The following is a 12,975-nucleotide window of genomic DNA, read 5'->3' as shown; positions in this document are numbered from 1 at the left end:
CTGGTTTTAGTCCACCTTTCTAGTCATTCTTTCCATAGTTATTGAGCATTTGCTATATGATGGGAACCTTTATCAAGAACTGGCAGCAGGAAGGTGTGGAGATGAAGGCTATTCTAAGCTTGTTTTATACACTTACATATTCATTGGACAGAAGCTCCGTTTTCATCTCTGAACTTATCCTGGTGTCTGGCACTTACTGACTGCTCATTAAGTTTGTGTTACGTGGACAAATATTCTGTTCCTATACCTGGGAATCACAATTCTGTTGCTAATTATAATCTATCAGATTGTCATTGCAACAAAACAATTTGATAGTGTCATGAGTTTTGGCCTAATTTCTCCAGGTCTATAGTTGGTTTTCTGTTCTACCCGTGGAACCCTGAAAAATGAATTTTAGCCTACCACAGTTTAAGTGTATGGCTTTCTTGCCTAAAAACATATGGCAACAGAAGCTCAATATTTAGTGACTACACAGTAATTCCATAAAAACTTTAATTAAACTGTAGAGGCTGTATCTGGAACTATTGAAAGCTATTGGAATCTATTAAAACTGTGAAGAATATAGTTACACAATGAACGTGACAATATCTTTGTACTCAAAATAACACTTGAAAACTAGATAAATGTACTACGATATTTATTACTATTTTATTTGAACTTTTAAGTTTTAATTTATTCAGTTATTCCAATTTGATCAACTTGTTCAAGGATATAGACCTCTATATCATAGCAGCATGTATCAGACCAGTCTTTCTAGAATCTCAGAAAATATACTTGACCATTTGGCAAATAAATACTTAGTAGTGAAACATTTTGAAAGAATATCTTCTTCCCACACTCAAGAAAAAAAAAAAAACACAACGAGTATTTACTCACATGGACCTTGCAGATGAGCTGAAGAATTTCTTTTTATCCTAAAGTTTGCCTTCTCTTGTTGGAAAACAAAGCCTAGCATAGTCCTGTAGGCGAAATGTGTAATTATAAAGCCCTACACAAAGCTCTACTTATCAGCTTCTTTCAGAAGCTGAGATGTTGAGCATTAAGGTTTTCTGTTGTCCCACCTCTGCTTAACTATTCAGCTTTTTAACTGGAGAATCATTCTCTGCCTCCTCCATTTTTATTTTAATAGGAAACCTCCATTTTAGAGGAATACAGTATCAATTGGACTCAGAAGCTGGGAGCTGGAATTAGTGGTCCAGTTAGGTAAGAGACCCATGTGCAAACTATGACACAATTGTTCTAAAGAGGACCTGTTCGAAATACATCTTAAGTTAGAAGCATTAGGTTTGCCAGATTTGTGAAACAGCCTTAATTTAACAAGCAGAGGTATTTATGATAGGCTTTTTCTCATCCATTTAGAAATATATTTAAGTGATGAAGTCACATGATCTGTAACAGAATCATTTAAGATGTTGATACCATGGAGCCCCTGTATGAGTCACTTGTAGCCAGCAGAGGCCATTTTGTCTTTCTTGGCCAGCATCAAGTTGGTTTCACATGTCTAAGGCCTGTGAAGGGTGGGTGAGATGCCTTTCTGCCTTTCCATCTGCTAGACCTGGGGGCAAGTTTGTTCTGATGTGCCTGGATATATTTTTGATTAGAAGCACAGTTCTCAAAGAACAGCTTGCTAAATTAGTTTTCACTGTAACTTAGATAATTTCTGATTGAACTTTTTTCTCCAAATCTAGAGTCTGTGTGAAGAAATCTACCCAAGAACGGTTTGCACTGAAAATTCTTTTTGATCGTCCAAAAGCTAGAAATGAGGTATGGTCCATTATTGCCTTGATTTGCCTAAATATTTGAAGTGCCTAAGAATTATTCTTTTTACAAGTAAGGCAGCTTCATGGAGAGAATACAGAGATTCACAAAGAATTTTATGTTCATACTTACTCTGTTTATATTCATACTTTTTGCTATTCCATGTTATCATTATAAAGTTCTTCATCCATCAATACCAAAAGCTGTTAGTGAAGTCTTGCTTCCTTTCAAACCACCTTTTGTTCTTTTTCAATTAATGCAATTCTTATACCCCAAAATACTCAGGTTTACTTCAGCTTTTGCTTATTGGAAAAGGTCTTTAAAGAGTGGAGATAAAATAGTATGAGGAAGGTTCTAGTGAATAGTGTATTGAAAAGGTGTTGCAGGAGAACTCTGAGGATGTATTTCTAGTTTTTAATAATAGGCATTTGTTTAAAATTATTTGGATGTGGTGATGACATGTTAATAATATGCAATGAAGGACTTATTCTTTTGCTTAGAGATATATGAATAATTTCTGAAATAAGATGTATTATTTACCAAATTTTTCATTTGCTAATACATAGGACAGTAGAAGTAAATAAATCTGTTGGTGAGGTTTTTTCATGGAAAGAGCATTAAGGAGGTAATCTGTGTATGAAAACACTTTTTTTTTTAAACGTCATTCCAGGTGATAAGGTTTTTTTACTGTAATAGGCTCATCCCCAGGCCTAGTGTGGTCAGTTTTGGGGGGAAAGTTTGGAGAGAAAATGTTGGCATCCCCCAAGTACAGAAACATTTCCTCTGTTCTTCTTTAAGGTACGTCTGCACATGATGTGTGCCACACACCCAAATATAGTTCAAATCATTGAAGTGTTTGCTAACAGTGTACAGTTTCCTCATGAGTCCAGCCCCAGGTAAGACTACACAGGGTCATTATCACATGACCACCTCTCCATATGTAAGCCAAGGTGTAGTGGGGTCTTCTTTTGTGCCCTCTTTCTCTCCCCTCCCTTCCCTCCCTCCCTGCCTGCCTCCCTCCCTGCCTGCCTCCCTCCCTTCCTCTTTCTTTTTCTTCTCTCCTTTACTTTTTAACTTGGAAATTTTCAAACATTTGTAAAAGAATCATGTAATGAGTCCTTAAGTACCCATCACCCAACCTCAACAGTTATCAACTCATTGCCAGCCTTGCTTCATCTATACCCTACCCACTCTCCTGGCCCCCCCTGAGTAATGTGGAATTAAAACAGATTCTATTTCAAATTAGCAAAAGGAGACCAAATATTATTCTAGGCAATGTCTTAGAAGTTGATATGGCAAAAAGCCCTTATTGCTGAATCTGACATTCCTTTTAAAGGAAGAAATCAACATCATTCTTTTAGCCTCCAAATGTTTGGCAAGCTCATTGGGTGTCATTCTAAATCTCTTCCAGGGAATTCAAAGTTAAATAAGGTATGGTTTCCATTGAAGGGACTGAGATGTAAACCTATTATTCTAGCAGTGTGATAGGTACCAAGGAGAGGCATGCATAAAATATTTTGAGCTTACAAAGGAGGAGAGCTGCCCCCTGTAGGCTGGGGAGGCGAGGTGTCTCAGAGCAGTTACGTGGGGGCGAGGACTTGAAGGGGGTGAGTAGGAGTTTTCCAGATGGAAAAAGATGAATTTGTAAAGAAGAATGGGAAATCAAATGATTATTTCTTAAAATTGTGCTCTGTTGGTGAAAGCATTTGGATGGAAGCTGGAAGCATTTATATCAAAGGGTGGTAACCAAAATTCGGATTTTTTTTTTTGACAACATGAGAATTTTTGCTTTTATTTAGTAGCTGTGTAACCCTATCTGGCTATCTTGCTGGGCATGCTGTATGGAAAACTAGTGGAGTGGGGGCAGAGAGTAGAGAGGGGGACACACACACACACACACACACACACACACACACACACACACACACACACACACACACACACACACACACACACACACACACACACACACACACACACACACACACACACACACACACACACACACACACACACACACACGTGAATAACCAAGACAGCCCAACTGAATGACTTGATATTCATGTCCTATACAAAGTCGTATTCTGTTTTCGATACACTTCCCTAAAATGTATATACAAGTTAAGTACAGAATCCTCAAAAGGATCATTGTCTTCAAAACTAATTCTTCTGCTTTCTTTTAGCTTCTTAGAAACCTTTAGGTCAGGGATAGTCCTTATTCATAGTGTCCAGCTGGTACTGACAAGGGATCCAACTCAAAGGGGCTTGGTAGGACTAGATTTAGGAAGTAGTAACGCTTTGTAGGTGAGGTATCTAGGTTAGCTACTTGATGTTTCAGTTTTGTTTTGTTTTGTTTTGTTTTTTAACTTAACAAAATCAAATGCTTTCAAACAGGGCTCGACTCTTAATTGTAATGGAGATGATGGAAGGGGGAGAGCTATTTCACAGAATCAGCCAGCACCGGCACTTTACAGAGAAGCAAGCCAGCCAAGTAACAAAGCAGGCAAGTTAACCCCGGGTACCAATCAAACTGCCAACAGTGTTGGTTAACAAGCACAATTTCATTGGGGGGAATAAAAGAAAGCTTGAAGAAAAGCTCTATTTGATCTCTCATTGCCTGCTTTGTTATGTAATTAGAAAAGATGCCTTGACAGGAGGAATGTGACCCCCTTTTATGCTTTGGTGGGGGGGACCTGTATTCTTAAGTGGTTTTCAATTGTTTGCCTATGATAAGATTTAAATAAACTCTGGAAGGAAGGTAATCTTAACTCCTTTTTAGATTGTAGATAATCTTTAGACGTATAGCTTCCAAGCACTGTTATTGGACTTTGAGATAAAATGCTAGTGATACTACCTGAAAGACTGTATGGTGTAAAAATATGTTCTAAGGCAATTACATATAAGATACTTTTTGCTTATGAGTCACCTTTCTCTCATCAGATTTTAATAGTAGTCTAAGGTCTTTGTAATTCTGGGTTATTCCTGGTTTTATGTTCTCTCTATTTTGACATCACATTTTATTGCTAGAGGAATGATGTACATCACAAACAATACTAGGAATCCAACTGGAAATAACCTCATGAGGAGATGAAAAAGCTAAACCCTCAAGGTTTCTCTTCAGGCCAAGCAAGCAAAGCAGAGAGAAGCAGGACACATAGCCCAACTGGTTCTTCATGAAAAAATTCTTCCAAATTTTCTGTGAGCCTCAAGCATTTTTTGACGCCTCTTTTCTGGTAGGGAGGAACTGATATTTGGAATGCCAAGGCAATTCCATACAGAGTGTTAAAGAACAGATAAAATCTGTTCTATTTGATTTTAAAAATTATAGCTTGTATTTTTCAAATATTAGGACTAAAGTATGAGCTCTGATAATCTTCTGTAAAACCAAACTCCTTTAAATCCACCTAAACAGGCAACATTTTCAACCAGTGGGACGGGCAGATTAGAACATCAGGTGGAAAAATCCATTCAACTGCTTTCTGTTGTTCTTGAAAGCAGAACTTCAAGTTGGGCTCCCTGAAGAGTGCAGGTTTCCTTTGAGTCAGGCGTTAGTGCCGCTGCCCTGCTAGGGGGAAGCCAGGCTCTCTGAAGACTGCCTGGCCCAGTGTTTGCTTTGCAGTACTTGTCACATCTCAGATTAATGGAAGTGCAAGTATTTCATTTTTCCCATTTCATACAGGATTTAACCATCAGCTTATTATGACAAAGAATTGTTTTACTGTTGTATTTTTTCTTTTTGTTGAACAAAATACAGCTTAATTCATTTCTATTTCTTGATATCTGAAGTCTTACTTAATTTCTGCTTTAAAACTGAAAACTGACCACAGTCTTAACTGACTTAGTAAGGATCATTTTTTAACATCCTGAGTTCTCTAAACCAGGGGAATTAAAGAACTATCTTTTCTAAGATATGGTTGCTCCATTATGTCCCTTCCAGATAGCTTTGGCTCTACAGCACTGTCACTTGTTAAACATCGCACACAGAGACCTCAAGCCTGAAAATCTGCTCTTCAAGGATAACTCTTTGGTGAGATGACTTGCTCTTCTGTATTTTAGTGCTGCTACTCTCAATATAGTTCAGGAACAGTGTGTAGGTGTGTATATGTTTGGAGTGCTCTGAATCCATGGTGAAGAGGCTTTAGGCCAAAGTGTTTCAAGCACAGGCTTCCCTGGTGGCACAGTGGTTGAGAGTCCGCCTGCTGATGCAGGGGACACGGGTTCGTGCCCCGGTCCGGGAAGATCCCACATGCCGCGGAGCGGCTGGGCCCATGAGCCATGGCCGCTGAGCCTGCACGTCCGGAGCCTGTGCTCCGCAACGGGAGAGGCCTGCATACCGCAAAAAACAAACACAAAAATAAACAAAGTGCTTCAAGCAGCTTGCTTTTCCCATATCTGTTCCCTTGCTAGAGGCTCAGAGAAATTGTACCATACCCCTAGCATCGATCATTTTGGATGACACTAATGTGTGTTTGTACCTAAGGACTTCAGATTTTGGATATTATTTGCAAGGACTTTGGGAAGGGGCAGGAATCTATATGCTGTTATATGTTACCTTGGAACTTAATGGTTGTGTTTAGTGTTAACCCTCATAAGGTGTGTTTTCCTCTCCAGCCCCAATCCATGCCCCGTGCACTGTGTCCCACCAGATAACTTACTCTGGCTATCATGAAGCTGATGTTGAGGGTGAAGCAGCACCCTAGATTGATGAGAGATAATGGGCCAATAGAGTCAGGAGGCATCTTGATTTTAGTGCTGCCTTTACAAGTTATAAAACAGGGATAACTGTGAGTGGGTAGAAATTCCTTACTTCTGTATTACTAAGAACAGTTTCTAAATATGAATCATTGTCTCCAGAGCTGAGGACATGCTACTCATAGGTTCAGGTCTCAGCTAGAAACTCCTGAGAGCTTAAGGTAACATGTCTTGCACCTGCATTTTCCTTTAACGTTTTCCGAGAACTCTGGAGCAGTGACCCCCATTTGTTTTATTTCAGGATGCCCCAGTGAAGTTGTGTGACTTTGGATTTGCCAAAATTGACCAAGGTGACTTGATGACACCTCAGTTCACCCCATATTATGTAGCACCTCAGGTAAGCATGTGCTGTTTCTTCCGTAGGATGTGTCACCAAGCTGCCTGTACACTCACGTTTCTTCCATTCCACAGTATGGGTGGATGTATATTACAAATGGAAGAAGGAGGACTCAGCTTCATAAACCTATAGGCTGCTTAATTTGGTGCAGGCATTTTATTCTTTTAAAAGCAGCCTTATCGAGGTATGATTAATATACAATAAAATACTTCTACATTAAGTGTAGTTTGATGAGTTTTGACAAATGGATACTCCTGCATGAACATCACCAAAGTCAAGATAAAAAACATTTCCATCACTTCAAAAACTGTCTTGTGTGCCTTTGCAGTCATTCTGCTCCCAACTTAATCCCCTTAATTAAAACCACTGATCTACTTTCTGTCATTATTGGTTAGTTTTGCCTGTTGTAGAATTTCATAAAAATGGAATTCTGTACCTTTTTTGTTTCACTTCTTTGGCTCAGCATGTTTTTGAGATCCATCCATGTTGCTGTATTTATCAGTAATTAGTTCCTTTTTAATGCTGAGTAGTATTCCATCATATGACCAAGCCACATTTGTTTATCCATTCACTGACTGATGGCCATTTGGGGTTGTTTCCTATTTTTCACCATTAGGAATAAAGTTGCTAGGAACATTCATTTATGAATTTTGGGGGACATACCCATCCCCTTTAGGTAAAATCTTTTTCCAAAATGGTTGTGTGCACCACTGATGTAATGTAAATGTTCCAGTTTCTTCACATTCTTATCACCAGCTTATGTTTGTTAGTGTTTATAATCTTGGTCATTCTGGTAGGTATGTTCGTGTTATTTTGTTATGGATTTAATTATAGCATTTTCCTGATGGCTACTGTTATTGAATATTTTTTCATGTGTCTACTGGCTGTTCTATTGTGAAATATGGGTACAACATTCTGTACAATGTGTACAGAATGTCTATATATTCTGTGTAGTATGGGTAGAAATCTTTTGCCCTTTTTGTGTTGTTTTATAAATGAGATATAAGAATTTTTTAAATTATATTCTGGATACAAGTTCTTTGTCATATATATGTATTAATATTTTACTGCTGCTGTAACAAATTGCCACAAACTTAGTAACTTAAAACAGCATACATTTATTATCTTACAGTTCTGAAGGTCAGAAGTCTGAAATGGTTCAGGATGTCAGCAGGACTGTGTTCCTTTTGGAGGCTCTAGGGGAGAATCCATTCCCTTGCCTTTTCAGCTTCTGAGGCCACCTGCATTCTTTGGCTTGTGGCCTCTTCCTCCATTTTCAAAGACAGCAGTGTAGGTAGCATCTTCCAGTCTCTCTGACTCTGACCAGGTCCAATTACATTGGACCCACCTGGGTAATCCAGGATAATCCCCCATCTCAAGATCCTTAATTTAATCGAATCTTAGAAGTCCCTTTTGCTATGTAAGGTAACATATTCATAGGTTCCAGGGATTAGGACAGGACTTCTTTGGGAGGCCATTATCCTGCCTACAACATATATATTATAAATATTTCTCTCAGTCTGTGGCTTGCATTTCAGTTTTCTTTTTTTTTTTTTGGCCGTGCCACATGGCATGTGGGATCTTAGTTCCCTGATCAGGGATTGAACCCATGCCCCCTGCATTGGAAGCACAGAGTCTTAGCCACTGGACTGCCAGGGAAGTCCCCATCAGTTTTCTTAATGATCTTTTGAATAGTAGAAGTTTTAAATATTGATCAAGTCCAATTCACCAATTTTTTTTTCAATGGTTAGTGCTTTTTGTTCCTAAGAAGTCTTTCCATATCCATGGAGATGAAGATTTTCTCATGTTTTCTTATTAAAGGTTATAGTTTTAGCTTTTATATTTTAGACTGTGATCCATTTGAGGGGTGTGTGTGTGTGTGTGTGTGTGTGTGTGTGTGTGTGTGTGTGTGTATATAAAGGGTCAAGCTTCTTTTTTTCCCTTATGGATGTCGTTTCCATATCACTTGTTGAAAAGACTATCCTTGCCTCATTGAATTACCTTACAGTTTTGTCAAATTGAATTATTTTGCAGTTTTGTTGAAAATCAATTGACCATATATGTGTTGGTCTATTCTAGGCTCTATTCTGTTTATTTGATACATATGTCTATATACCATCTGGATCACTGTAGCTTTATATTAAGTCTTGACCTCAGATAGTGTAATAAGTCCTTCAAATGTATTCTTTTTCAAAATTGTTTTCACTATTCTGGATCCTTTGCATTTCTCTGTAAATTTTAGAATTCAATTCTCTATGACAGAAAAGACTCCTGGGATTTGATTTGAATTGTATTTAACCTATAGATGAATTTGGAGAGAACTGACATCTTAACAATATAAAGTCTTCTACTCAATGAACATGGTATATCTTTCCATTTATTTAGGTCTTTAATTTTTCTCAGAAACATTTATATTTCTTAGTGTATAGGTTTTATACCTGTTTTCTTAAATTTTTTCCTATATTTTATGTTTTTGGAAATTACTGGAAATGATATTTTTTAAAATTTCATTTTCCTATTGTTTGTTTATAGTTTGTAGAGAGATAAATGATTTTTGATCCCTTGAATCCTGGGATCTTGCCTAAATCGCTTATTAATTCTAGTAGATTTAAAAAATAGATTTGTTAAGATTTTCTACATACAAAGTCATGTCATCTGTGAATAAAGATAGTTTTACTTTGTTCTTTCCAGTATGTTTGCCTTTTATTTCTTTTCCTTCCCTTATTGTGTTGGCTAGGACTACCAGTTGAATATAAGTGATGAGAGCAAACGTCCTTGCCTTGTTCCTGATCTTACAGAAAAAACGTTCAGTCTTTCACCATTAAGTATGATATTAACTGTTACGTTTTTTGCAGATGTCCTTTATCAGGTTGAGGAAGTTTCCTTCTGTTCCTAGTTTACTGAAAGGGAATGTGTTAAATTTTACCCAATGCTTTTTCTGCATCTATTGAACTGATGATATATTTTTTCTTCTTTATTTTGTTAATATGATGAATTAATTGATTTTCAGGCATTATACCAATCTTACATTCCTAAGATAAAACTCACTTAGTCATGATGATTGATTTGTTTTGCTAATATTTTGTTAAGGATTTTGTGTTTTTTAACAAAAGAGATATTGGTCCATAATCTTTTCTCATAATGTCTTTGCCTTGTTTCAAGGTATCAGGGTAATAATGCTGACATCATACTATTAGTTGGGAAATGTGTCTTCCTCCTTTATTTTCTGAAACAGTTTGTGTAAGATTGGTATTTTGGAGTCTTCATTGTGGATTTTTAATGATGTAAAATTTTAAAATAGGTATAGATCTATTGAATTTTTATATTTCTTCTTGAGCCAGTTTTAGTAATTTGTGTCTTTAAGAAATTTGACTGTTTTTTAATTTATTGGCATAAAATTATGATAATCCCTTATTAACCTTTTAAATCTTTGTAGGATCTGTAGAGATGGAGGTGGAAGTCTGGAAGTTGGCTTGCTGCTTCTGCAGTTAGTCCTTTAGTATGGGGGTAGGGAATTGAGTCAGTCTACTTAGGAGTTGAGCTTAGTGTGAGCTCTGTTGCTATTGTTATTTTTACTGTGTCACTGGCTCGAGATTCCTCTCTTGTTACCTTGTGCTTAGGGTGGGGTTTGGGGTGCCACAGGTTTGTGTTTTTTTTTAAGTGTTTCTTCTCCATCTTCATCTTTGGCATTGGCTGTGTGCCTCTGCCTCAGAGGGGCTTTCACCTCACAGTCTTTTTCTGCCACTAACAGTGGACTGCTGTTACTTATTACTTGGTGCTTGCTAGCCTGATGGAGGGTGATGGCAACGATGGGTGGAGAGGTATCTCTTTTCTGAACCAGCCTCAGTCTTGGTCAGGTCCTGTTTTCTTGAGTCTCAAGAGCAGAAGAGCCTGCGAGTGGGTGTGAATGCCCCTTGTTTCCATGGCTCCTAAGGGGTCTGCTAGCCCCAACTTTGCCTTTAGTAATTTGTTAAAAATTTAGCCAAATTCTCTTTATGCTTATGGCATGCTATAATGCTTTCTCCTAGGCTGTGTCACAGATGAGCCAGTCTTTATGTGTTTTCTCTTCTTGGAAGGGACAAGAATACTTTGTTGCTTTTAGACCTCTGATGAGTTCAAGAAAAGTGATGATTTTATAGTTTATGATTTTATAGTTTATCTGGATTTTCCTTGCTGTTAGGGTGAGAGTGACACCCTTTCCGGCTCTCTACATCCTAGACAGAAACAGCAGTTCCAGCCATTTGATTATAGTATGGGTGTTTGTTTTTCCTGCTAGGTGTTTATTGAGCTCCTTGGATCTGTCAGTTTATGATGTTTACCAATTTAGGAAAATTTTCAGACATTTATTCAAATATTTTTGTGCTTGTCCTCTCTGTGCCATTTTAACGAGACTCCAGTTATATGTATGTTAGATCACACACTGAGCATTGAGGTTCTGATCTTTTTTTTTTTCCTTCATTTTTTTTTTTTTTCTATCTGTGCTCCACTTTGGCTAGATTCTATTGCTAGGTCTTCAATTTCACGACTCTTCTGCATTGTCTAATCTGTGAATTTCCTCACTTCAGATTTATATAATCTGTTTCTCTTCTCATTTTGTTAATGTTTCCCTTTAAGTACCTCAGCATATTTAATAACTTGTTTAAATCCTTGTCTGCTGATTGCATCATCTGTCATTTCTGAGTCTGCTTCTGTTGATTGATTTTTTCCTTCCTGGCTACAGATCCCATTTCCTGGCTCTGGATAACATTTTTCTGCTTTCTTGCATGTCTAAGAAATTTTGATTGGATGCTGGATCTTATAATATTATGTTGATGAATGTCTGGATTTTGTTGTCATTGAAGAGTATTAAAGATTGTTTTGGCGAGTGGTTAAGTTACTTGTGGATTAGCTTGATTGTTTTGAAACTCGTTTTTAAGTTCTGTCAGAGCAAGTCTAGAACAGGATTTATTCTAGGGCTACTTCAACCCTATTCCCCAGATGAATCACTTCTGGGTCCTCTATTGATGCCCCACATGTTCAGCGAGGTCTCTTTACTCTGGCTAGTTGGAGCTCAGATACCTCCTAGACTTGTGTGACATCTGAGAATTATTTAGCTTACAGCTCCAGTAGTCATTTACAGTACCTGGTTGCTTCCCTGGCTTCATGGAGCCTTGCTCTACTATGTGCAGCTTACTATTTAGCTAGACTCAAATGGATCCTTATGCAGATTTTTGTGTACCTTCCCCACAGTTAATACTCTGCTCCACTAATTCCAGCCACACTGCTGAACTCTGTGAACCCCCGTGCCCTGCTTAGATTCTCTTTCCCTGAACTGCATTCCACAAAGTGCCTTTTGGTAGTTCATTGGACTTACCACATTTGCTTGCTCTCTCTCAGGGTTCACTGACCTGTATTGCCTATTCAGTGGCAGAAAAGGTATTTTTAATATTTTGTCCAATATTCTAGTTGTGTATGGTAGAAATGCAAGTTGTACTGGTTAATCCATCATGGCCAGCATGTCATTTATATATATGTGTGTGCGTGTGTGTGTGTGTGTGTGTGTATATATACATATATATACATATATATATAGCTGGTGCTTATTCTTTTCGAGATCTGTTTTATATAAGAAGCCCTCTTTTAAACAATTTTTTTATTGAGATGTAATTGATACATGATAAACTATACATATTTAACTTGCACAACTTATAAGTTTTGACATACACACACACACTCATTAAACCGTCACCACAGTCAAGGTGGTGAACATATTTGTCACCCCCCAAAATTTTATTGTGCCCCTTGATAATCCTTCCTTGCCTATTTTTTCCTTCATTGCCAGGCAGCAGTTGATCTGCTTTCTGTCATTATAGATGAGTTTGCATTTTCTGTAGATTTATATATAAAGTAGCACATCGTGTGGTATTTTCTTTTGGGGGGGTTTTCTTTCACTCAGCAAAATTATGTTTAAGATTTATCCATGTTATTGCATGTATCAATAGTTCTTTCATTTTTACTGCTGAGAAGTATTCCACTATGTGGATATACCATGGTTTGTTTATCCACTCATCTATTGATGGACATCTGGGTTGTTTTCAGTTTTTGGCTGTTAAAAATAAACATGTTATAAACATTTCTGCACAAGTTTT

General features: G+C 37.5%; 1 protein-coding gene across 8 annotated transcripts in view; it reads left to right on the top strand.

Moving 5' to 3' along the window:
• Positions 1-12,975, top strand: part of MAPKAPK5 (MAPK activated protein kinase 5) — a 37,167-nt gene that overhangs the window by 8,839 nt on the left and 15,353 nt on the right. For 3 of the 8 annotated variants that reach the window (XM_079717065.1, XM_079717061.1, XM_079717060.1), the window contains exons 2-7: positions 1,130-1,203; positions 1,689-1,764; positions 2,557-2,654; positions 4,153-4,261; positions 5,696-5,785; positions 6,752-6,847. In XM_079717065.1, coding sequence (XP_079573191.1) covers positions 1,130-1,203; positions 1,689-1,764; positions 2,557-2,654; positions 4,153-4,261; positions 5,696-5,785; positions 6,752-6,847 — 543 coding nt within the window. The remainder of the gene's footprint in view (positions 1-1,129; positions 1,204-1,688; positions 1,765-2,556; positions 2,655-4,152; positions 4,262-5,695; positions 5,786-6,751; positions 6,848-12,975) is intronic. The other 5 variants (XM_079717063.1, XM_079717062.1, XM_079717067.1 and 2 more) reach the window with 3 other exon arrangements.

Source organism: Hyperoodon ampullatus, assembly GCF_949752795.1.
Source record: "Hyperoodon ampullatus genome assembly, chromosome: 13".
In the NCBI taxonomy this organism is placed as follows: Eukaryota; Metazoa; Chordata; class Mammalia; order Artiodactyla; family Ziphiidae; genus Hyperoodon; species Hyperoodon ampullatus.
The sequence above is the reverse complement of the archived record's forward strand: the minus strand, read 5'-3'. Positions and strand labels throughout refer to the sequence as shown.